General features: G+C 38.6%; 1 protein-coding gene across 3 annotated transcripts in view; it reads left to right on the top strand.

Annotated features, from left to right (window-relative positions):
• SLC38A6 (solute carrier family 38 member 6) overlaps positions 1-19,414 on the top strand; it is a 39,640-nt gene extending 20,226 nt beyond the window's left edge. For 2 of the 3 annotated variants that reach the window (XM_019473412.1, XM_019473371.1), the window contains 10 exons: positions 4,702-4,784; positions 5,255-5,313; positions 10,062-10,127; positions 10,322-10,375; positions 11,899-11,978; positions 12,776-12,876; positions 16,706-16,830; positions 17,687-17,831; positions 17,956-18,050; positions 19,193-19,414. In XM_019473412.1, coding sequence (XP_019328957.1) covers positions 4,702-4,784; positions 5,255-5,313; positions 10,062-10,127; positions 10,322-10,375; positions 11,899-11,978; positions 12,776-12,876; positions 16,706-16,830; positions 17,687-17,831; positions 17,956-18,050; positions 19,193-19,273 — 889 coding nt within the window. In that variant the 3' untranslated portion in view covers positions 19,274-19,414. Of the gene's footprint in view, positions 1-4,701; positions 4,785-5,254; positions 5,314-10,061; positions 10,128-10,321; positions 10,376-11,898; positions 11,979-12,162; positions 12,252-12,775; positions 12,877-16,705; positions 16,831-17,686; positions 17,832-17,955; positions 18,051-19,192 lie in introns of all 3 variants that reach the window. The other variant, XM_019473391.1, reaches the window with a different exon arrangement.
• Positions 19,415-25,280: the final 5,866 nt, after the last annotated feature.

Raw genomic sequence — 25,280 nt, 5'->3', positions numbered from 1 at the left:
GAGAGATGGGTATTGACACTTCCCTCTGATCTCACATGCTAAAAAAATCAGTTATTTACAGGAGTTCTTGGAATATGAAATGTCTTTGGCATGTGCAAGCCTTCTGCAGCACACACACAGAGACTGTGATTCTTTCCTCATAGCAATTTCCCATCAGACGACCTTAAAGTCAGCGGCAAATCTCCATCTACAGAAATCTGCCTTCCTGTAAAAATTTAAAAGGGGAGACAGGAGGGAGAGGAGGAGAAATATTTAAACTGCTGTCATGTTATCACTTCACATATTTCAAAACCACAGTACAAAAACCGGCAGAGATTTAAATTTAAATATTTTGTTGTCTTGCTGCAGTAATTGGACTTGTCTTGGGAAAAATGCCAGGATTCCAGACTTGGTTTATAATTCCTTAGCTTGGCTCCCGGTAGAGAAATTATTCTTCGCAATTGAGCTATAAAGCTGTGTGTAAGGAGTGTGTCCCTCAGATTTCTATCAGAACTGTCGCAAGAAATCTGTGCCTGTGCTAAGACAAACATTGCAGCTTCAGCACTGAAATACCTTGTTTGAGTTGTTCCAGCGCTGCTGTCATTTGTAGCGGTGTATCTTAGATTGTGTTACGGCTGTTTATCCAAACCGCTTTTTTCAGATGTTTTGAGCTCAAAACTTTCTCTGGATTGAAACGTGGTGAAATTGTCTCAATGCTGTGTGATGCCTGTATTATTCCTGAATGTTGTGGGTGAATTTTAAGTTTGGAATTAGTTTTTTAAAAGGTACTTTAGTTCATTTTATATTTTGTCATTTCTAACTTTTCCATTTTGTAAGGAACATTTTGAGAAATGAAGTGTGGTGGTAATGTTGCTTTCTGTCTTTCTGCCCTCCTGGCCCTTGCAATGATCTGTTTTTAGTAAGGGGCGTGTTTTTTTTTTTTACTATTATTTTTTATGTGTATATGTCACTTTTAGTCTGCTAATGTATCTTTTCCGGCTGTGACAGTCATCAGCTTTTCATTTGGGTGCTATCACCTTCTCTTTCAAGATCATACTTTTAACTCCACTCTTTATACACAGGGACGTTGAGCCTGCTACTGTATCTGCTGCATGTGTGTTCCAGTCTGTCTGTCCTCAAACGTAGCATATAACATCACTTACTACTGTTTTTAATTTTATGTCAGCTCTGTTTATGCAAAGTGACTTTTCCCAACAAAGATACACTTTTAAACAAACAGCTTATGAAAACTCGTAATAGGTAGAATCTGGAGGTCCCGCGTGCATGCATACTGCTCAAAGGATTGTTCTGTCTAAAAAAGATAACACTTTGACAACGCTCCCACCAGCTTTAGCTGTTTTTCAGGGTCCTAGTGCAGATCTTCAGGATGCAAACACTGGTGAACACGCAGACAGGTTACAGCGGTTGAACTGGTTATTACAAATCATCTGAGCCATGGTAGTTCTCAGTGCGCTGTCAGCACTGCCACCACCCGTACTTCTTCCTTAGCTGGAATTACAGCTTGAGATGGGAGTGAAGTTCAATTTTGCATTTAGAAAGGGCTGGAGTTGTCCATAGGAATACTAACCACGGCTCGAGTGGGAAGTTGATTGTCAGCCCGGGCCTCATCCTGTTTCTGCCTCTGTTCTTGGGAGTTCTTCCATTGATAAATGTTTATTTGACACAGTTTGACTCCTCTGTTCTTTGCCCAAGCAAATGTTTCCAATGCAGTGGTCAAGCAGTATTCCAGGTGCATGCACACAGCTGACCTTCTCTGTATGCCCACATCTATATTTCATATATTTTGCCATATTAATTGCCATGGTAGATGCTAATCTTTTGCTTCTGTGTATTTCTTCACAGATGTTAAAAGTAGTTTCTTAATAACAGAGTTTTTAAATTGTAGGAAATTGTTCAACAAAAACAGCTAATGAAATATCAAGCCTGAGTAGCAACTTATTTATGCATTGACTAGTTTAATCAAACTTCTTTAACTGGACGACTTGTTTCCAGATGTGATTGCGCAGCTGTTCTGTTTTGTTAAGTCATTATAGCATCTGATACGCTTTCATTTGGGTGCAGAATTTATCTTTAACTCTAGTTAGAATGTATCAAAAGTGTCAGTTAAAACTGTCTGCGAAAAATGTTTTACATGCATATACCATCCCAAAGCATACTTTTGGGAAAGCCATTTAAAGAATGTTTTGCGCATTGAATTATTTTTATAGATAAAGGTTAGCAGGTGTGCACGTGTTTGAAAGGCTCAGAGCCAGTGTGTAATACATCTTCATGTCTTTATTAAAAAAAAAAAACATACAATATGAACACTTGCTAATTGCAAGTTGTTTCAGTCTGCATAACAAGAATTCCACATAGTTTTGATGGCATGAACATAGTTTCAAATGAGGATTGTGTTAAAAAGTTGTAATTTGTGAGCCCTCTGTTAACATTTAATGACCCTGTCAGGAGGATATGATTGATGCAATTAAGTTGTCTTGCTTGTGTGTTATATAATTGATACGGACTGAGAGTAAGATCCTAATTTAGAACATATGAATCTCTTGTCCTATTGCATTCAGGAATGAAATTAAAGCGATTTATAAATGTCTGCTTTTAGTTAAAATATGGGGGAGGGAGGAGGAACATCTGCATGCCAAAGCATTTTCAGTAGAGTCAAGGATTTATATTCCATATTTCATACTTGGAACGCTTTTATCATATAGGATTAAATTTGCAGATCAAACTGATTTTAAAGGCAATATCAAAACATTTATTCTGCCTTTGGAAAATAAGTGTATTTCTACAACAGTATTTTGGGACGAAAAACTGACACATTTTTGATAACCAGTAAATGGTCCACTATTCAGTTTTTTGAGATCTTTTTAAATAAAAGAACTGGTATTCCAAAATTAAGCAGTTTACAAAATTATTTTTTCTCCCTCCCATCACCTCATTGCAGTTTTCCGCTCTCTTGTCCCCCCTCCCCGACAAATGTTTTTTCATTTACCATAAAGTAACCTACATAATTTTTTCTCTGGCCTGCTCAGCTTGTGAGCTACGATGGCAACTGTGGATTTGCTGCATGCTTAGAATCGGGAGACTTAAAACAGAGGTCCCACACGTCCACATAGTGCAACATTCATTATACTTTTGCCTACTGCTATGATACTGTTCCTCCTGATCCGAACATCCACCACACTAGAAAGAAAGAAAAAGTTTAAAAATATGTGAATGCTAAACGTTAACAACGTGAAGAATACTACAGCAGGGAGCTGATCTTGGCAAAGTTGCTTTTTCACTGTAGCAGTAGCAGACCTTGGCTAGTAATACATTTTTTTGAAGAGTGATGTATTCTGAGTAATTTTTAATATAGACATTGTTACTTAAGGGTTACTTTGATTTTTGATACGGCGAAGATGCCCTCAACCTTGAAATTCTCTGTTCATTTATATTAAGTATTTTTTCAAACGAGTGACACAAGTGGTTGTCCACAATGTATGACAGTAGTTAATGTATGTATACAGTAATTTTTCTTTAACACAGGTGTTATGCTACTTTCCTTATGATAACTTGAGGTGCTGCCTGTTTATTAGGTGCTAACCATATCCTGGACTAAATAAACTGGAAGGTCAAAGGCCAAGGTGTTTATAGGTAGTAAAGTCGGAGGCTGATGTGCAAGATGTTTATCAGTACAGGATATGGTTATTACCAAGTTAGGGGGAGCCACCCTCAAGATGTTTCTGTTTCTTAACAATTATACGCCTGTACTTTCGTCAGTTTGGAGATGAGATTTTGATACTTTGAATAGATTTTAAATGCTTCATATGCCTCCACAATGCTTTTTTTATGTGTATAGTTTTATGTATAAACATTATAGCAGATTTCATTAGCATAATTTCCATGCCTTCTGTCATTAAGTTTTTGTGTGGATGTACGCAAAGAATGAGTGATCACTTTGTGCAAAGTTGAAGATAAGGAAGTTCTCTTTATTGATGTTCTTTCTTATATCACTTCTAGACAGCAAACATCATTTCAAGTTAACTGGAAGTTGATTTACTTGTTTTCTTCTGTTGTTTGAACGCTGTGATGATAGGTGAAATGAAACTTGGGCAGGAGAGAAAGTTGGTATGTTTAGAAAACATAACTGAATTTCCAAACAGATAGGTTGGGTAGCTTAGCTTTCTATTTCACACCTCTTGGAAAGGGTGGGGAACTAAGGTCATGTAGGAGTAATAAACTGGAAGGGAAGTTCAGCAGTAAGTGGGTTGCTGTTTCTTCATGTAAATATGCAACTCAGTGTAATCTAATTCAAGAGATATGTAGCGTACTATATAAGTACTTTATTGGAAATCTGTAGAGTATGAAATACCCTTCCCTCTGATCATTGCTTTGAATAAAGGCAGGGATTTGCATATTGTGCTGCTGAGAAATAACTTTACACACACCAGACCTCTGATCCATGCAGACACTTGCCTATGGAACTTTGCCTGCAATGCTGGTTCGTTATGGGATGGTGCTCTGCTTCCTCATTCTCTGGGAACTCTATTTTATATCACAATATAGAAACTAGGAGTACAAATTGATGTAAATAGCAGGTGAGACTGGAAATTATTTATTTTTCTTGTCCTAGTGGTTATTTTGTCTAAGATCACGGTTTTAAAGTAGAACATGTATTTTAGGACCCTCGAGCTTTGTACCAGTCATAAATAGATATTCCAACAGGTCTTGGTACCTTGATGGGAGACTGCTGCTACTGATTACTTCAGTCTGCATTGTTTTTCCTCTCGCGCTTCTTCCTAAAATTGGTGAGTAATTAAAGGAGAGACGCGAATATTATTCTACTTTAGTAGCAATTACAGCTGAAGACTTTGAAACCTTAATGGGTTATTTATTTATTTTAACTGGCAGGGGGCTGGTGATGGTGGGGATTACTTAAGTTGTTGTAGTGTGTTCTGCCTTCCAGCCCTGCCTAGTTAACCTATTACTTGGGTTGCAGTAGTATTTTGTCTGCAATACTAAAATAAAATCTTTACAGCAGAACATTAAAGAGCTGCATTTACTTACAGCGTGCCATTAGTGGTAAGCCAGTTCTAATTCTGCCCTACAAAACTACATAAATGATCTGTGACAGGCAGTTGGAATGTTGTTATTCTGAGTCCTAAGCCCCAGATACCAAGCACTGTAATAGAAAACATGCCTAAAATGTAAAGCTTTAGCTGTACATTAGGATCACTTTCCTTATAAATTCTCTTTTATTTTTACTGTTATTTTACAGGCTTTCTTGGCTACACAAGTAGTTTATCATTTTTCTTTATGGTGTACTTTGCTCTTGTGGTAAGTTAAAAATCCGTGCACAGCTTATCTGTTTTTTTTCTTATTGTTTGAATGTTTTCATAAGCCTGTTTTGAAATGAATTGTCTTCCCCTCCCCCCTTAACTTTTTATGTGAAATTTAGAGTTTTCCTTAAGTTCAGTATGTGCTTGCTTGGACAGATTTCATTTGTTTTGCTGAGGCATGGAAATGTATATGAACTTTCAAACATGTGAAAAGGTTTAAAATAATTGTATTTTGGAGTGGTAAATGTAACAATATTTTTATTTTGCTGATGGTGCGGTGAAGGGAGCTGGCACATACACTTTTGTTTCCCTACTAGTAGTGGGAAGGAATTCTGTTTTCTTAGCTTCTAACTATTACTTGCTGCAACTAGTGCAGAAGAAAATTTAATATACTCCAAATAAATTAAATTTACATGTATAATGGAGTGACAGAGTTCAAAAAAAGGCAAAGAAAACTAGAACTTCATTAAGGCATTTTACAAGATTCATTAATACGTCAATGACCTTATTCTTCTTTCCTGCTGAAAGGAAAAGTTCTTTTCTCTGAGCCATATGGGGGTTTTTGACCCTGATGTTCACCCTCTCAAGGCCCCTGTGAGGTACATGTTTCCAAATATCAAAAGTGAGACCTGCTAGGCAGATCTAAGAGGGAAAATGTGCCTCTACGTTGCACTATTTTTCTTTTTACAGGGAAAAAGTATGTTAATGCACGTGTGTAATACGTAGTACGAGCAAGCAACTCGCACTCTGTCATCTAGGTCTAGAAACAAGAATCGTATCTGGGAGCCGGGAAAAACCTTCCCCCTCTCCCCTGTCATTCTGGCTTGCATTGACTTGCATTTAATACCTGTTTTACAATGGGATAAACAGAGTTGAAGGCAAGTTGAACAAACATGCCATCCAGGAGACCAGGGCAATCCATTAGGAACTAAACCATGTGATAAAACCAAACTTCAAAGTTGTCAAAACATCTCCCTAGGGTATCCCTGGAGAATTGCAGTGTTTGTAGGACCTTGGGAAGTATTCTTCCTAAGCTGAGCATTGAGGAGCAGCTACGGCCTCTCCAGAGCTAATGGAAATTAATTTGCAATATTTATAAATTACCTTAACTTTTGACCTCTCTCCTAAAATTTCTCTTAAAAGAAAAAAAAAGAAAAAGCACTAACTCTAAGGCTGAAATAGGCCTTTGGCTGAAGCTACTTGCAAGAGTTTTAAAACAAGTTCAGCTCCTGGATTTCAGTAGGAATGTGTATGCATCTCTGAAGAAAGCTGTTGTAATGGGTGGATGCGTTTGAAAACAATTCTGGGCTTAGAAAAGGCAAGTGTGTAAGCAAGACTTGTGTGCAGACATATCAAGCTGGGATGATTTAAGCTAGGGTTTAGTTTCGATTCTTTATCAAAAAAGTAGGTAGAAAGTACTAATGAAGGAGTACAGAGACTACTGGATTTCTTACAAAATGGTTGAATTTGTATGCTTACTCTTCGTTGTTAAATGACAAAGAAGCAGCCCCAGTAAATCTAACTGAGGTCAAAATTTTTAAAAGCTGTTACGGATATTTAAAGAAAACTAATACTCTTCACAGAATATTCTCTCTGACTTCTTTAGGCACTGAAACTCAAAGGCATTAACTGCAGTTTAGTTTTCGTATCTAATGCTTTGAAGTGGGTGATATGTGCTGTTGAAATGGTGTTTTAGTTTGCACAATGTTAATTTCTGTATGGCAGATATATTTTAATTTGGTCCAGAAGAAAACTGTGTTAGTCATATGGAAGTAATACATTTATATTTTGCATATACAATAATTCTGTGCATTTTCAAGTGCATACCATCTGTTCAGCTTTTTGCCAGCAAGCCGCAGTTTCAGTACAGCCTGCAGAAAAGATAGGTACAATAGACAGCATATGTCTTGGTCAATATGGTCTAGTGAGTGCACTGAGCAAAAGGTCTAGAGACTATTGTTTGTTCTCTGTGCTCTGCTGTGGGGCTTTGGCAGGTCACGTATCTCCTCTCTGTGCTTCAGTATCTCTTCCTTTGAAGTTAATACACTGGTTATAGCCCTCACTTGGAAAAAAGTGAAAACACTGAGATGAGCTGATCTGGGAGAAAAACAAATATATGTAACGATTAATTCGAAGCCAGATTCTGTGAGGTCCTGCGCACTTTTGTTTCTGATTGTTGAATACTTTCCTGACTTGAATCCTAAGTGAAAAGAAATTAAATGTGATCGTTAAACTTTTTTATTGCCTCCCCTCTTGCTATATTGAATATTGGTGAAGAGTAAAGACAGATTTTTCTTTTTTTTGTGGAGACAGCTCTATTGGTAGCTTCTTCAACAAAGGTGTTAATGATTCCTGATGGTATTTTTCTAAATCTCTTGTTCATGTTGCCAGAACAAAATGTGATGCAGATTTGGAACCTGCCATATGTAATGAATGATGTTATGCACAGAGAAGCCCCTCTTTGCCGAGTGCTGTCAGTACTGCTGGAATAAAGGGATTCCTGTTTTCCCTCCGCAGGATACGAAAAAGCAACATCACTGAGAATATTAGAACATTTTGAGCCTCTAACTTTATTTTTTAGCAATGTTTTTGGTGTGAGTTTTAAATACCCTATTTCCACTAGAATCTCTCTTTAGGTTTTAGGTTTTTTTTTTCACTTAAAACCAAATGTTTGTTATACTCAAAAGACAAGGTTTATATGAAATAGGCTTAAAGTTCCAGAGGAAGATTGTCTGTGCTGCCTGCATGACTGCTCAGCTAACTGCCAACTTAAAAATCTCTTCCTGTTGGCGGGGGACCTCATTAGAAATACAGAGTAGACTACAATTGGAAACCCCAACAGATATGAATAATTAAGCAGGTGGGCAAATATAATTACAGATTTTAAATCATGTAATGCATTTTATTTTGTCTCCTTTTATTTCCATTTCAATCTGTTCTTAATCTGTATTAATTTCATTTTAGAAGAATGTTCTTCAGCTTTTTATGTTTGGCTTGTCTTGTCCTCCCTCTGCAATGTTTATATATATCTTTGCTCTTTAGCTTGCAGGAAACCCTGCCCCCAGCACTGCCAGGCACACTTCACTTTCCCCAAAGCTTGCCCTTTAGCTTCATGCCCCTTTTCATTGCTCAAGAAGCCTATTCCAGCCTTAGCCAGAGTTCCCACAAAGCCGCCTACTTTGGAGCCTTCAAAGCATCTCCTTTGTTTCCCCTATCTGGGTGCCTTTAAATACGGAGATCTCCTTGAAAAAATATTTTGCCTTCTTGCTCAGCCTCATAAATGTCTTCAGCTAGCCAACAAGCTTGGGCTTCCTGGGGAGACGGCACAGCCGTGTATCCACGGTTGTGGTACTACTGCAGCAGCAGTCTGCATCTGTCTCAGCTCATAGCTTCTCACCGCTTAGTGCGCAAGAAAGAGCTGAAGCAGGGGTGACCCATGTGACAGAGTCATGCATATGTATGATACAGGCCTAAGTTATATTTTAGTGTTTGGTCCTTTCCTCCTTCTCCCTTGGTTGAACTTCTTGATGTACTACCAGCATGTTCTTGTCCCTCCTTACGCCCTTCCTCAGATGAGGCTGCAGTTCATGTTGCACAGAGGAGGCAGTTTAGCCAATCAATAAGTAGGTAAGAACAGATCTCCTGGTATAAAGCAGTACCAGTTTAGTGTCAGAAACATGGTTGGAGGATTTCCATTGACAGTCCGTCTTCACAAAGTTTGCAAGACTGCTGTTGAGCAAGCTACTACCTAGTTCCATACCTTGAGTTGTTGTGAGTTGTTCTTAGTCATGCAGTTTAAGACATGTTATTGCCAGAATGGACTCAGCATGCTGCGTACCCGCAGTTTCCTTTCCCCACATTTTGTCTGGAGGTAGCATTTGTTTGCTTCTCCTGGCACTGGTGACAAGAGGGAGCATCTAATCCTTATCCCTTGGGAAACACCACTTGGCCGCAAGCAAAAAGTAGTTCTCTGAGCCAGGAGAAGCACTCTCTTCCATGTTATTCTTCTCGTGAATCTGAGTCTTTAATTAAGTTTTTAATTATTTGCTCTAGGCTTCAAAAGAATTATAACCTCTGAAGCCAGGCAACTACAATAGGAAATTAATTAGGGTGAAGAGAGCAATGCAACTATCATTTTAAACTAGGCTCCTGAAAAAGGAGGTAACATTTCTTATCTTAATTTCCCTTTGATTTTCAGCCCTGTTACTTGGCAGTCCCTAAACCAGCAGGGTGTAGCTAAAGCCCCAATGACATTCTGGGACAATAATTGCATTTATTGTTTTTCCTTTGCTTTCTAGTCCAAACCATATGTTTCTGCCTTTTAAGATTAGCCCTAGGCTCTGCTCTATCTCTGTAAAGGGCTTGTCTACTTAAGGAAAGACCCTGGGATAGCTAACAGAGCTATTCTGTACGGGAGGTAGTTAGTGTGGAGCACAGAGAGAGTGAATGCAGAGTGCTGGTTGTATTTCAGTTAATGTCAGAGCTCGTTTCAGTGCATCACTCCAGATAGGCATGCCATAAGGCTGCCAGCTGTGCAGAGAGAGCAGCTGTATGGAATGGCACTGACAAGCGTTTCTGTCAAGTTTCCTTCTTGTGGCCTAATTATCTACCACTCAAGCCTGTTAATTTGCGATGGGTGTAGCTCCTTGCTTTGTATACCAACAGTTTGATATTTTAGCTACGTAGATCTAAATTTAAACTGATTATTAGGGTATCATTCATACGATAAATATGCTGTCTTTGCAGATTATGATTAAAAAATGGTCAATCCCTTGTCCTCTACCTCCAAGTAGTGCCATAGAGACTTTACAGGTAAAGTGCATGCTGTTTTGAAGTTCTTCTAATTTTATTAGTAATGGCAATGCTTTCTTTACATTAATGCTTTCAGAATTACTTGTAATTTAAATTCCTTCTTTTCTTAATCATCACAGAAACTAAAAAGTTTCATTTTTGTGGTTTGGGTTTATTCTTTCATTATGCCATTTTTTTGCGTGTATGTCTTACAGGTTTCAAATTCTACTGGGGATTGTAAAGCAAAGCTCTTTCATCTTTCAAAAGAGGTAATCTCTGTTAACAATATGCAAACTTAAAGGGGGGGGGGTGGTTTTGGGGTTTAAACTCCATCCAGGGTAAGCTATTCTTCTGTAAAACTAGTTATAGGCTGCTGAAATATTTCCTATACCTGCTGCCAAGTGTTACCCAGTCTCACGCTTTCTTTTTTATATGAAGGCTGGCTGTCCAAGTTAGCATTTATGAAAGAATTTTGCAAATATGACCAAAGTATAAAGTATAACAGATGCAGCAGTGGTCAGCCTCATGATGCAGTCGGATCAAGCCAACTTACTGTGCCCTCAGCTAGAAGTCAATGCTACTTGGGGCTTTGCACACTTTTAGTTCCTGGCGAGGTAGAACAGGTTTCCTGAAACTGCCTGGACCTAACCTTAGTTTTTTCTTACCTGAAGGTAATTCTTCAGGCCTAATGCAATCTCGTGCATTTCATTGGATGCCAGCTTTAGTATTTGTTAATTAATGTGGCATTTAAATCATGTCACCACCCATCAAGGCTTGCAGGAGGGGAAGTATCATGTAGAATTCCAGTCTTTGTGGGGTGAAGAGGAAGGGAAAAAGGGAAGAATAAATCTGGGATAGGCTTGTAGCGTAGTGGAATTTAGGAAGGACACGGTTGCATTTGTCTGAAAAAACAAAATCCACCCCCACCCTCACAAGAAAAAGAGAGGGGGGGAAAAAAAGCTCAGGCAATGCAAACATGAGACAAATGTTATCTGTAGATCAAAGAAGAAATTTTGCTTTGACCAGAAACATCTACTGTGAGATTCTGGCCTTCTGTGCTTTGAAGAATCTTGGGACTCATCTCTACTTCTTTTTTAATTTTAACTTTATCAATAGAAAGTGGCATGTTTTTACCAGTATGGGCCTGATTATGTCAGCACAGCAGCTTATTCCACTTGGCAATTGAAGTAAGCTATACTAGATGATTCATCTCTTCTATTACAAGATTTTGGAATAATACACCACTAATTGTGTGGTTGCAACTTTAATTATATAACTATCTTAAAACTTTAGATGGCAAAGCATGTTATATTTTCTGGATGCCGTATCCAAATTTTTCTGAAGGAGTAATATGAAAATAGTGAAGTCAGGGTGAAGGAATCAGTAGTTTGACGGGTAGCTATGGATATTAGAATTTAGAAAACTTCTTAGAAAATTTCATGAATGATACACTGACTCTGGGGCAAATCCTACTCTTTTTACGTAAGTACTTGGCTTCAATATAGCTACAAAAGAATCTTTCAGTTGTTGGCTTATAGACAGCATGACCTCTCCTGATCATGAAGGAGTAAGCTATGACCACCACTTGAAGAGATACTAGTTGGAAAGGTCCATTTTTTTGTGGAATGATGCAGAGACACCATTCTGTGTTGTGGAGATTTATCTCGGAGCATTAATGTGGAAAGCTTTCCACTGACTTCCAACGCTTGAACTGAATTCTGAATTCATCCTGATATTTTTCCAACCATCTGTAATAACAAACAACCTACAAGATGTTTTTCTTCTATTTTAGAGTGCTTATGCAATACCAACTATGGCCTTCTCTTTTCTCTGCCATACCTCAGTCTTACCCATCTATTGTGAGCTCCGAAGGTAATGTATGAAAACACACGCAATATTAAAATATAATGATAGTATTTCTGTAATATTTTCCCTAAATGAATCTTGAATAATTTTTATTTTCAAGTCGGTGCCATCAAACAATGCAAACTAAGTAGCTTTCATGTTTTTGGGAAATGTACAGTTTTAGTCTGTACTGGCTTTTCCTCTCTTACAGGAGAGAAAAGTAGCAAATATGGTTCCATCATCAATGTCAGTACATTGTCCTGGCCTGAACAATCTGGAGAAAAAAGGTCATTTGCTAAGGTACTTACTAGTTAATTTTTATTGCTGTAACTGAATCTGCATTTGGCCACATCTGATTCAGTGGTTTTTTTGACCCAGATTCTGTTCCTGGTCTGTACTGTAACTGAATCTGCATTTGGCCACATCTGATTCAGTGTTTTTTTTGACCCAGATTCTGGGCTCTGAATATATATCATCCTGTATAAATCAAAATTTTGATGTAAAAAATACTCTGGTATGTCAATTACCTAGATGATGTGAAAAATACTCTGGTATGTCTAAATTACCTAGAAGATGGGGACAATGTTAGTTGTCTGCATGAAAAGTGCCTTTAATTAACAGATTAAAAATACTTTTAAAAACCCTCAATGTTACTGACAGCACAGACCGCAGCAAATACTCTGTGGCCATAAATTAAGAGGATGCTTTCTTATGAAAGGCAAGCTGCTCTTTTTTTTTTTTTATTTTAATGTAGATTGAATTGTGTTTAATAGTCCACAATACAGATTAAGCAACACTAATTTTCTGGGTTTTTTGTGTTTTAGTCCATCCAAAAGTAGAATGCGGAATGTAACTGTGACAGGAATTGGTCTGAGTTTCGTAGTTTACTTTATGTCTGCTCTGTTTGGGTACCTGACATTTTATGGTAAGTATATTCTTCAAGTATTCTTTAGCATGAAGGTTAATAATAAATGATAAATGCATTCTGTCTGGAGTACTTCCGGCTTGTTTGTGCATTGATACACTTGAATCCTCAGAAATCTTGTTCCTGTGAAGACTTAAGAATATGCCTATCACTGCACAGTATTACATTGACTTCTCAACGTGTAATGTAGCTAAACTTCCCGGGGTTTATGCCCTAAAATGCTGTACAGGCAAGATACTGGTCCCTAAACTGTAGCTGATGGTCTGTTGATGCTCTCTAATGCTATGTAATTAGACTACTGATTGCCACTATATGTTGGACTGTATAATATTTTCACTTAAAAGCTGGGAATGGATTTATCATAGTCTGTGAGAAACTTTGAGATCTGATAACAGTCTGCTTGTCCAACAAGTTTGAAAGGTCTGTTCTAAGGCTGTATCTTCTAGCAACATTTATCGCTTATTAACCCTGTGATAGCCCAGCACATTTGTAGTCTCTAAGTAGCACTGAGGCTGTTGCCTTTTATGAGGGGAATTTGACCCACAGCAAGCTAGCCCTAATGTTAGGTAGGCATGAAGGTTTGCAGCACGTTTTCTCTGTCCGGTACAGCTTGGGTACAAAGCATGTACGGCTTCTTTGTTTTGTTTTTGGATTTTTACAAATCAATTGGAACCAACACTAGCTATTTCACTACAAATCTGCTGGAAGTGGAAAAAAAATTTCCCATGAATCATCCAATTTAGGAAAGCTTTATTTTAAAGGATCGCACAAAGTGACTTCTTCATGATACCTTTGTTTATATGTAATGCAAATACAAACTAGAGGACTCCGGAAAAAAATTGACAAGGAACGTAAGAAAATTTGAAGGTCTGAATCAGAGAAAGCGCCCATCTAGTTTTGTGTCTTGACTTCAGTGGAGGGCAATGACAAAAGACTAGGGAAGCATTTAAAAAATTTAAAAGGATAAGCTTTGAGTTAGGCTTCCTAGCACATGCTTCCTGTCTGCAAGAATTTGTGTTGCAGGCAGTTCCAGAGCCAGAGGTGATACCTGTTTGATACATGAACTGAACCAAGAAATGCATGTTTCTTAGAGGAGATGTTGACATAGTGCTTGATGAAGTAAATGTACCTTTTTATTTACCAAACAGAAAAGCAGGGTATGAAACTTGCCCTACCAAATTCTACAGACATCTTTCAGTTTGTTTGCTGTAGAGCTCACATAGCAGTGTACTTCAGTTTAATAACTCTGCGTTTGGACTCTTGAATACTTTTGGGTACAGTTTTTTAGTTGAGTTTAAACATAGATGACTTTGGTATTCTTGCATTTCCCAAATACTCAGATTTCAGAACCCTTACCTACATAGTGGCTTTTTTTCCAAGGTCCGTCATAACCTTGGCAGGTGTAGGTGAGTGTCTGTTTCATATGGCAATTTTAGTATCCTGTCATGTAACGTCACAGTGTGATGCCTTACTAAGAAATGTCATTTGGCTCCATGTATCCTGCTTTAAATTGGTGTTATGGTGTGTTTTGTTCATGTAGCACGCATTGTCAAATTGAATCACCTCTACTTGGTGATCCAGCTGTCTTCTGGAGTAGTATCGTACAAATGCCATCACATAAATGCATCACAGTCACCTATGAGGACTCTTCTAATGTCTTCTGAAAACTCACCCTCTTTATGAGGTGACAACATGTCACCCTTTTTATGAGATGACCACATGCTGACCTGTGTTGATTGGAATGAATAAAAATCCTTGTAAGGGACAGTAAGGCAGTAAGACAAAAGCGTTCTGATTAGGATTTCCTCTCCTTTCAGAGTGTTTTATATTTCTTGATCGTGGGGTTGAGATAGTGTCTGACAAAGGACCAAGAATGTTGGCTTTCAGCGGCTAATAATTCCAAATTTCTAGGGAATTTTGCACTTTTTTCCCCAAGTATAAGTGCATATGAGCATAACTGTCTGAAAATGTTCCCTTGACACTCAGAATCCTTTGAAAAATTATATGGGGAGTCATGAAACCCCTAATAGCATATAGGCCACTATTACTGTTTCCTAACTGTCTCCATGTGGTTTATAGGAAAATATAGCTTTGAGTATCACTCTGAGAGTCTGAGAGATTCAGCAGGCAGCGCGGGATAACCATCTGTCTCCAGAGGAGATCTCAAAAAGAAGTAAAAAAAAAAAAAGGGGGGGGGGGGGAGAAAAATGGTAGTAACCCTAGAAACCATCCCAGTTCCTGTTACCTTCACTGTCACGACTTCTTTGGGACGAGACCCTGTCTTGACAGTAGTCTTTCAGTCTGTTTCACTGGGAACATTTCTGGTTTACTGAAAGCCTGATTTCCTCTAGGAACTCTTAGACTCAAGAGCCTAAAACACTGAAACCAACAGTGGATGTCTGTATGAGATTTCTCCCCCCCCTTGCAAGCTGCTTCTCCTTTTGTCACTTTTTGCTTGTCTTGTTTAATTAACTTATTTCTTTAAATAAAGAGAATCTGTTCCCTGTTCCTAAAACACCAGTCCAAGAAAATGTAAAACATTTTATGTTAAATTGAAAACAAAGAAAGAGTTCCCGCTTTGAAATGAGACATGCTTCATCTTTCTGTGGTTCAGATGGTTTATTCTGTTTACTGTGAATTTGAAACTTCATACAGTGACTGGACTTTGGTGGAGATTTCGGTCCATTCTGAAGTCCAAAAAAGCATAGAATCAGGGTATGCTGAAAAAAAAGAGTCAGGGTAGCAGACCAGTTTCAGGCCTCTGATTTTTGCTGTTAACTTAGTGAAACTTTTCACCTTGAAAGGTCAAAGGTCAAAGGTGAAGGATTCATCACTGATTCATCACTTTTTGCCCTGCTTTTGCCTTGAATAGTACAAAAGTAACGCTCATGGTGGTGTGTCCATGGTATATGATACTACAGCAATGCCACAATGGAGTTGGTTTTGCAAAGCTAAACATGCATGTGGTGGATAGCACATGAGATTCTTACTGCTGAAGAAAACAGAGCTGTCATTTGAAAGTGTTTGGCCTGGTTGGGTGCGTTGCCAGTGCAGTCCTCTATTGTTCTCTGGGTGCTATGAGAATCCAAACGGACAGCCTTTGGGTGTCCTTGTGGTGCACTTGTCTAGTCACTTGGCATAGGGAAGAATCAGTGTCAATTGTCAATAGGGGTTTTTTTGTTGGTGTTTGTTTTTTTTTTTTAATAAGAAATATCTTTTAGAAGTATAACTGATGCTAGTTGTCCTTCTCCATGTCATGCAGCAATACATTGCTAACACAGCCAGTAGAAGCACATACGCTAGCATAGTTTTGAACGTTTCTTTCTTCCTTTAAATTAGAATTGTAGCTTTTCTTTCAAATCATGAAATATCACCTAATGTTTCTGGGGGAAAAAAAGGAAATGCAATTCAGTCAATTTAGCAAAATTAATTTGTTTCTGGCTTCTAGTTGAACCAAAGAAAGAATCTGGTGTTGACTGTTTCAGACACAGAGAACAAGTTTTACAGTACCGTATACTTGGCTTCATGTAAGGTCATCTTTCTTTTTGATGCTTTCTCCTCCATATTTGTATCTTCTCTTTAGGTAGCTTTGGCTTCAGCAGAGGCTGTACAGGGGCTTGCCCCTTCAAGGTTTTTTTCAGTTTTTCGGGAGGTTGTGTATCTTAGAGCTAGTATATCAGTAATGCCAAAGTGATGCGTATCTGCAACCCCCCTCCACTCCGCATTAGTCACAAGCAAATTGATCAATTTGAATGTAAGCTTAAAATGCGTTGCTGACTATCTTAGTTCTCAAATGATTAACAAAACAATTAATTTTTCTGGTTTTCAGACAAAGTGGACTCTGAATTGCTACAGGGTTACAGCAGGTACCTGCCACATGATATTGTCATCATGACTGTTAAAGTAGCCATACTGTTTGCTGTGCTTTTGACAGTCCCTCTAATCCATTTCCCAGTAAGTATTCCTGAATGTTTTGAAGCTGGCATAAGCAATGGTAACGCTAATGCTTTGCAGACTGCAATACTTGAGTCACATCTAGTCTTGTGTATCTTATTCACTTGTCAAGTGATTGATCAAAGACCACATATTTGCATATGTTCCATGAGAGCTCCAAAATAACAACTAACCACTAAGCTAATTTGTGCTTTTGAGACAGATTTCAGATTAAAACTAGCCCACAGCATTGTTTTTAATTTAGAGAATTCAGAACTTCTAAAGTTTATTTAGTTTGATCCCCCCCCCCGCTTCTTAAATTGAGTTTTGCTGACTTGGTTTTTCCTTTCTACATGCACGCACCCGCACACAAACACACTTACACTTGAAAACTCAATTTAATTGTAAATTAAAAACACATATTGACCTATTTCACAAAAAAAATGTACTTTAGTTTATCAATACCATGGTACAACTGAAAATTCATTGTTATGGCCAAAAAAATTTGTGCATGCAAAACTGTGTATATAGAAGTAGTGTATAGATTACCTATCAGTTGGCAACATGCTGACAGTTGCTACCAAGCATGCTCAAAGAGATAAAGCATTATCCCCCAGACCTTCTTTTGTCCCTGCAAAAAAGGAGTACTTCCTTAAGACTAACGGCCACGTGATAAATACTGCTTTAATACTAAAGTAAACTATGCTACAGAAAGACAAAACAGTCAACTATTACTAAATTTTTTGCCTTTTGATTTTTAAAATGTTCTTTCACATCTGGAATGATGTAATTCTTAAGTTTATGAAATTGAGATAAGATTGAAATATATGTATATGTATGTATTTACCCCAGCAATGTTTCTCTTCATATTATGTAGGCGAGGAAAGCTGTATTGATGGTATTTTTCTCTCATCTTCCTGTGTCGTGGATTTGCCATATCCTTGTCACTTTAACACTGAATACAATTGTTGTTTTGTTTGCAATGTACGTGCCAGACATTAAAAATGTATTTGGAGTAGTTGGTAAGTTGTTGTCGTCGTTGTTTTGTTTCGGTTTTTTAACTTTTCTTCAAAAAATTCAGTATTATGATAAGCTAATATACTTCAATCTTGCTCTAAGTAAAATCTTACTTTCTGCTTTTTAAAGGTTCAACCACATCAACATGTTTGCTTTTTGTATATCCTGGACTCTTTTATCTTAAACTTAGCAGAGAGGACTTTTTATCACCACAGAAACTTGGGGTATGCTTTTTTTTCATGTGTGCTAATTATATTTAAACAGGCTCATTTTAGATGCATCTTAATACACTGTAGAGCATGTAATCCAAGGGGCAAAGTTCTTGTTTTCATTGCAGTTCACAAAATAGGTGAGCATTTTCTTTTAGCCTTCATGATAGCGCTAGTCTTTCTGAAACCCCTTCTTCACAAGAGCTTTTTGACTAGCAGTATGTCCATATGCCAGACCGTTCATCTGAATACATGCTTTTCCCTATAGTTTTCAGATGTTGACTTTTAATCCAATTTCTCCTCAGTTTTTACGCATTACTCTGATGTTGTCTGGGCAGCTGGGACAAAGCCAAAACTGCATTTAAGTGAAACAGTGTTTATGCTTGTTTTCTATGTAAGCCTTCTCAAAACCTTCTTTTTTTTTTTTTTTCCCTTTTTTTTTTTCCTCCTCCTTATGGTTTCTTTTTTGGTGTAGTAGGTTAAGTTCTAGTTGGAATTTGTGCAGCAGCCTGCTTTTTGTGCTGTAACTGTTTGTCTTCATTTTAACCACTGCTCAGCAGATCAACTTCATGACAGTGGCTAAAACGCTGACAGACTGTTTATACATAGTCCTTCTGCCATTCTTATGATTCATAGGGCTGCTCTTGTATTGACAAAATAGGGACTCTGAAAGAAAATCTAATAATGGTGCTGTCTGACCATTTAAAGTCTTGACTAGTTCCAACAGATTTGGGGCCTTGTTATAAATCAGCAATCTATTGTCTCTTGGACTGTGGTTTTATTATCATCTGGCTTTTCAAAAAGGTAAAGAATCCATTGTAACTTGAATTATATTTTGAGTAAAATACAAATTCAGTTTCTTAATTTGTTCAGACTTGTAATTTTTTTTTTTTTTTGGGCAGATGGCTAGTGTGAGCAAGCAAACCAGACTGCTCTGAGAGTCCCCAGTGAAACTATCCCAGAGCAGGCTTAGTTCAGTTTCCCCCTAAGCAGATACCTTGTGTTGGAAGGCTGAGTAATTTGAAACATTAAAGATTATTTTAAATGACACTATTTAAACCTGTTCTTACAGGTTTTTTCATCGTTAGTTACAAGCCTTAGAAATGTAAAATGCTTCCTTCAGTAAAACATTAATTTTTGCTTTTCTTTCTTCACAGGCATGTGCATTGGTTATTTTTGGCATTTGTGTTGGCCTTCTCAGCTTAGTTCTAATAATTTTGAATTGGATTGATCAATAACAGCCTATTGTCTGAACTGAGCTTCAGAAGGACAGCAAGAACCAGAGACGTGTCAAAACTACTGAAATGAACGCTGGATGTCCTAAAGAAGACACTGACCGAAGCTGTCTATGGAAGAAATAGTGCTCTTTTTCACTGCGTTACCGATGTTCCTTCTTTTATCTTGAGTCACTCTCTTCAGTTACTGGACAATTAGTCTTTGCCATTCTAAAATATTACTTTTTAATGATGTAATTATGACAGGTAAAAAGATCTCTTGAGAATTTTGCAGTGCGAAAATGGTTTAGTGCACATGGTGAACAAAAGCAGAACCTTGAAATAACTTCTCTTTTAAAGACAATGAGATGGATAGATACATCAGTCATGACGTGCATATCATGATGTGTGCATTTAGGATAATGCACACATTACTCTAAACAGTGAAAGACTTCTAATGCTTGAACAATTTCCAAAATTTCATCCGGTTCATATTAAGAACTTCCTGATTCCAAATGTTTACCCTAATTTATCCTAACATGGATCCAGAAACCAACTGCCTTAGCCCAGTTTAATGGGCACATCATGATAATATTTGTTAATTGTTTTTTTAAATACAGTTTTTATACCTCAGTGTACTTGAATCATACTGAAGTAATTTTTAAATTAGGCGGCTTTGCCCATCTAGCATAATAGCTTTTAGTGGCATTAGGAAGTATTTCCATTTTGCAGTTAATAATAGACATTTTTCAATTAATATCTGCTTTTGAATATTATTCAATGTACCTCAGTATTCCTCCCAGTGAAAGACTTTTTTCTTTTTCTCTCTTATTCCCATTTTTACAAGTGTTTCATATTTGAAATAGAGTGTTTCTATATTTTATGTACTGTTGTGTGTCAGAGAAGGTTTGGGCTTGAAAGGTGAAATTCTGCCTCTGTTGAAGACAAAGGAAATTTTTTGTTTATGGAGCCCTAATTTCACCTGGGATCTCTATAAACTTCCATGTACCCTTTTATAATTCCTTTTTTTTTTTTTGCCTGAATGGAATGTGAATGCAATTTTCAACACCAACTGGGCTCCGTTAAATATGGTATTGAGTGCCCACCACAAAAGTTCCTCATGTTAGTAGAATGAAAGCAGTGGCTGATGCCATGGTAAGGTTTTTAAAATTTGTTTCTATCAGATGGGATCTGTTGTCTTTAAAATAGCCTAATCTCTTCAGAGACTTCATGCCCTAAGGAAGCTAAGCCTCCACAGAAATGGCTTGTGTAAAGATAAGAAATTAGACCTCAGCCTCAAACGGCAATATTTAGAGAGTGGGAAAGTTCTTCACTATTTCCAGATGCAATATTTCTTTTAATTTAGCTTAGCACTTTTACATCTGAGAAGTGGAATAAGATACAACTGAATCATAGCGAAGTAATACCATAGCGAAGTAATATGAAAGCAGCTGGTAAGTGACATTTAGAGAAATTTTTCTGTCCATAAGGTGCACAGTGAGCAAATTAGTTGACTGTTCCTAGAAAGTCGTGCTGAGACAGTTCCGTTAATATGTTGAATTACGTTTTATCGGTTGAGATAGGGGAGATGCCCGAGCCTGGCATTTCTAACTTCTTAGCAGCGGGTCTGTGCTATTAATCTTTTTAATTATGTCACATTGGAGTTGGAAAACGCTAATTGATGTGCCAACTTTAACATAACCCTGATTGAATGTGCTTTATCCTCACCTGTCTAAGAGGGAGGAAGAGCAAATAGCAGAGCTGGAATCACCTTCTCTATTCCTGAACTGACAAACTAGGATTTCTCATGCCAACAGATCACTCGGCTCTCTCAAGGATCCCTAAGACTTTTCATTTTTGATAGATGGCCTGAAGGCACCCAGGTGGTGCAGCCTGGTACTGCTTCAGGAATCCTTTTTGCCTGGGGAATATTATTCTACTTAGGAGTTTAATATAGAAACAGACATGTGTGGTGAGGCCTGGGAACTAACTCAGAAGTTTTGGTAGGATCCCAAAGAAAAGGATCCCTGGAAAAGACTGCAGTTATTTTTATAATAAAGTTTCTAGCAGAGGTTTCGCAACACAAGGTGAGCCATCTCATAGTTTGTCAGTACCAGAAACAGCATGTCCGCTCTTGGCCAGAAGTTCACAGCTACTTCTGTGGCACTGGCAGCGGCTCCTGGTCAGCGTGTTTAACTAGCAGAAAACCAACATGACCGCGAGGTGTGACACGTTACCTGCCAAAAAAATGAACTGAGTGAGCTCACTTAGGGAACGAGAAAAGTGAGGGGGGTGGTAGGAGTGGGACCGCCTTGGTGAGCAGCAGCAGCCATTAGATAGCACATTTTTCTCATAAAACCTCACACTTTGCCCAGCAGTTTTGCTTCAGCAGGTTAAAGTGTGTGTGTGCACGTAGGGGATGCCTCTGACTTGAGAGGTCTCTGGCCTCCTTTGATCAAGGGATCAATCAGACTTTCTCAGCGTTGTGTGAGTATTAATGGTTGAGGCTCCCTATCTTGCCTTTATTCTTGCAGTTCTCCCAGCTTGTTAAACTCTTGATAACCAGATGTAGCTGCCTTCCTGCCTGTGGCTACCCTCTAATAGCTGTGTTTCACAGGCTTTGTTATACTCCAGGGATTCAGCCACTCGGGGTATCTCTGGCAGTAGTGTAAAAAGCTAAATACTTACCTTACAAAAGCGTACCTTGAGAAAGCAATGACAGCTGTACATCAGGAAGTGATTTCCTATCTGACTGAACCACAACTTTCTAGGAAAACGGGAGCCCTTACATTCATGTGAATGAACTGTAGGGTTTTTTCAGACACTAGAATTTAGGAGGAATATTTATTAGAAATGTTACGGAAATTGTTCCTCATTTATCGTACGCTCTTGTAGCATACTATTGAGTAACACTCGTAATCACTGCAGTCACTTTATTTTAAACTCTAACCAGCAGGACTTAACACTGAAGACTTCGAGTGTCTGTGAAGGTGCAGAAAGTTGGCAAAGTTTTGCTAAGCTTCTGCTCTTTCCTCCTCCCCCTGAAGAAGCTGCGTCTTGCCATGCACTGTAATAGTCTGTTCGTACGCAGGCAGTTGGGTTGGTGTGCGTCATCTTCAAAAATGTGACTGAGAGAATACCTGAAATACAGTGTTAATTTTACAGTTGATTCCTGTAATGCTACGGAAACCATTACATTATTGTTTTTAATCCCCGAGTATTATCCTAACTAGCCTGGCTGTTAACTAACTGTCCTGATAGGTAGACTTTGGAATGATGAATACCAGTGTATGAAGTTCATACTCGGTGAGGCTGAATGGAGGCAATTCACGCCTCTGCTGGAGATCTATTACTGCATTTTGGCTGCGGTGCAGAAGGGATAGCAGCACAGGGCGTTACAGAATGTGTGTTATCTTTCATCTGAAAAAGAGTTAGAAATACTGCTACTTTTAAGTTTCTATGATATGTAACTTAAAATATGGAGAGAGGGAGAGGGGCAGAAAGAGAAAGAACTTCTATTTCCAAATTTAGAAAAAAGTATGAGTGTTTTCCACAGTGAAAAAGCCGAGTAAGGACGCTGGTTTTATCCTTCGCATCTCCCACCGACTGTTCTGTTTGTTGTGTCTGTGTAAAGATTTCACTACAATTGTGCACTAGCAAAACAGGCCTCCGATCTGGAACTCTCTGCTCACTCACATGTTGCTAAATACATTTTTTTCTTCATTCTTGTGTACAGATTTTTTTTCCCCTGAATTTCCAGTGGTTCTGCTTTATTACCTGTAGTTAGCATTTTCCAACCTTCTTTTTGAGGATTTGACAGGAATGGATGAAGGGGCCTGCAGCATTTCTGAACTCACTTGGAAGGGTTGCCTTTCCCCAGCTGAACAAGAACAATATAAGAGGTGAAAATTAATTGGTAGCCTTTGATTTGTTTTCTCTCATTCTCCTATTTCTGTTCCTTGTCCATTTGAAGGCTGCTCAAATTTCAGATGGACTGTGGTAAGCTGGGTGTGGAGTGTCTCTTGTAAACAGCATTGCAGGAAGGAGTGCTGCAAAACAAAGGCGCTCCAAACCTGCCTGTGTATTGTGGCAAATGCTCGTGTTTTATTCCCATGTTTCTAAGCAGTTTGCATCTTAATATATTGATATATTATTATATTGATAATATAATATAATAATATATTGATTAATATATTGATTTTCACGGCAGTAAGTTTGTTTAAAATTGTCTTGTGTCCCTGTATAGTGAAAATTGAGACACTGAAACTGTCCTGTCCTCTCTCTCTGTCTCTCCTTTCACCTTCCCCTTCAATTCAGTTTTGCATTAATACCGGTTACGTGGCCCTGAGCAGAATGTGCTCTGAGGCACGTTCAGTGAGCTGAACAGTCTGAGTGATCATTAGGGGGAGTGCAGCCTGGGTGAAAGGTGTGGATCGGGGAAAGCACCGCTTTATCCATGCCCTGCAGGCTTGATTTTCACTGAGTGCCCACCACTGCTCATCACTGAAGGTCAACGCTACACATAGGCAGACCTTTTTGGTGCGCCCACCATGTCTGTTCTTGTAAGAATTTGTCTTTTTGAAATACGGAGACATCTTAACTTTGCAACATGGGAAGACTGTGCTGATTTGGAGTTCTTAAATCATTTGTTTCATGTGTAATATACTCAAAGTGCCATACGTCCTACCCTGGCAATCCTCCTAACGAGGATGAAAACACAATGGTGCAATGGGATCTGTCTGAGCTGCTAGGGCAAATGTTAAATTCTTGAGCAGCTCCTAAGCGGATCATCTGCATTAGAGAGAATATGGGCTTGTACTTTATGATTGTATTTCTCATGCTGCACAACATATCGTTGTGGTATGGATCTGGAAGTCAGTGCTCCAAGAGCTTTAGTCCATGGAGGCTGCGAGGATGCAGGGGAGCCGTCAGTCCACGCTGTTTGAGGCTCCGTAGGCATCTCCTTTGGACGGAAGTAGTGCAGGGTTATGGACCTGTGGGGGCATTTTGCCTGACCCCGTATGGCCAGTCTTGTTTAAAATAAATTCCTAAAATTTAATTTTGAGGATTATTTGTGAAGAATACGAAACGCTTTCACGAGCATCAGCTGATGCGCATTCAGCATTACATGTGATACGTGAGGACAGAAGTGTGTCTGTTCTGGATAGAAATACCAGTGATGTCCCCCTTACTGCGCAGGCGTGCCTCTCTTGCGGGCCAGCTCCTGAGCCTTTGCCGAGCCGAAGGGAGGTTCGGGATTCGGAGTCCTGCCAGTTCAGCAGCCTGGGGTCTTCGCGTGGCTTACGCTGATAGTTCTATAAAAAACAGAAGGAGATGGACATACTTACCAACGCATCACTGCAGATACTTGGAGATTAATCAAGTTGTTTCCAAATGTCCCTACTTAAGGAGATGAAAATTAATATTCTTATTTCTATAGTGGGCATCCTAGTGCGCTCTCTAATTAAAGATTGAAATTCAGATCAGTCCAGGAGCTAAAGTAACATTGGTTGTTGTAGAACTCCTTTCCCAATTAGATTTAATTTAACGCTTTGCCTGAAATTGTTGTTCTACAGTTGCCTTTCATGTTGAAAGCCTTAGCTGTAGTTGCTCTGCATACTGAAAAACCTTTGGACACGTTTACCGCTACTTCCTAATGACTGCCGGTGGGAGAGAATTTTCAGTGTTACGAAAGTGCTGCCTAATTTCTACAGTTTGGGGTGGTGTTTTTGGTATTTGCGTTTCAGTAGTGATCATCCAACCATGCTTCATGTGGAATTGGAATTCTTAAAAGAAAATAATTATCTGTATGTAAAAACTGCCTGGCTCATGTCAAACCTGTATGTTGTACAACAGATCGCCTATTTTGAGTTCTCCCTCCCTCAGATTCCCTGTGGAACAGCCAGGGCGTGTTCCAAAAAACCCAGAAAATAAAGAACAGTGCTTGCGTAACTCATGCGATTGGCATCTTTGCTTTGTGCGTAACGTGCCTGCTTAGTGAAATAACCAAGCGTTGTCGTCTCTGCAGTTA

This window comes from Aptenodytes forsteri, unplaced genomic scaffold (assembly GCF_000699145.1).
Source record: "Aptenodytes forsteri isolate BGI_AS27 unplaced genomic scaffold, ASM69914v1 Scaffold410, whole genome shotgun sequence".
Classification (NCBI taxonomy): Eukaryota; Metazoa; Chordata; class Aves; order Sphenisciformes; family Spheniscidae; genus Aptenodytes; species Aptenodytes forsteri.
Note: the sequence above shows the minus strand (reverse complement) of the source record. Positions and strands in the feature narration are given on the sequence as shown.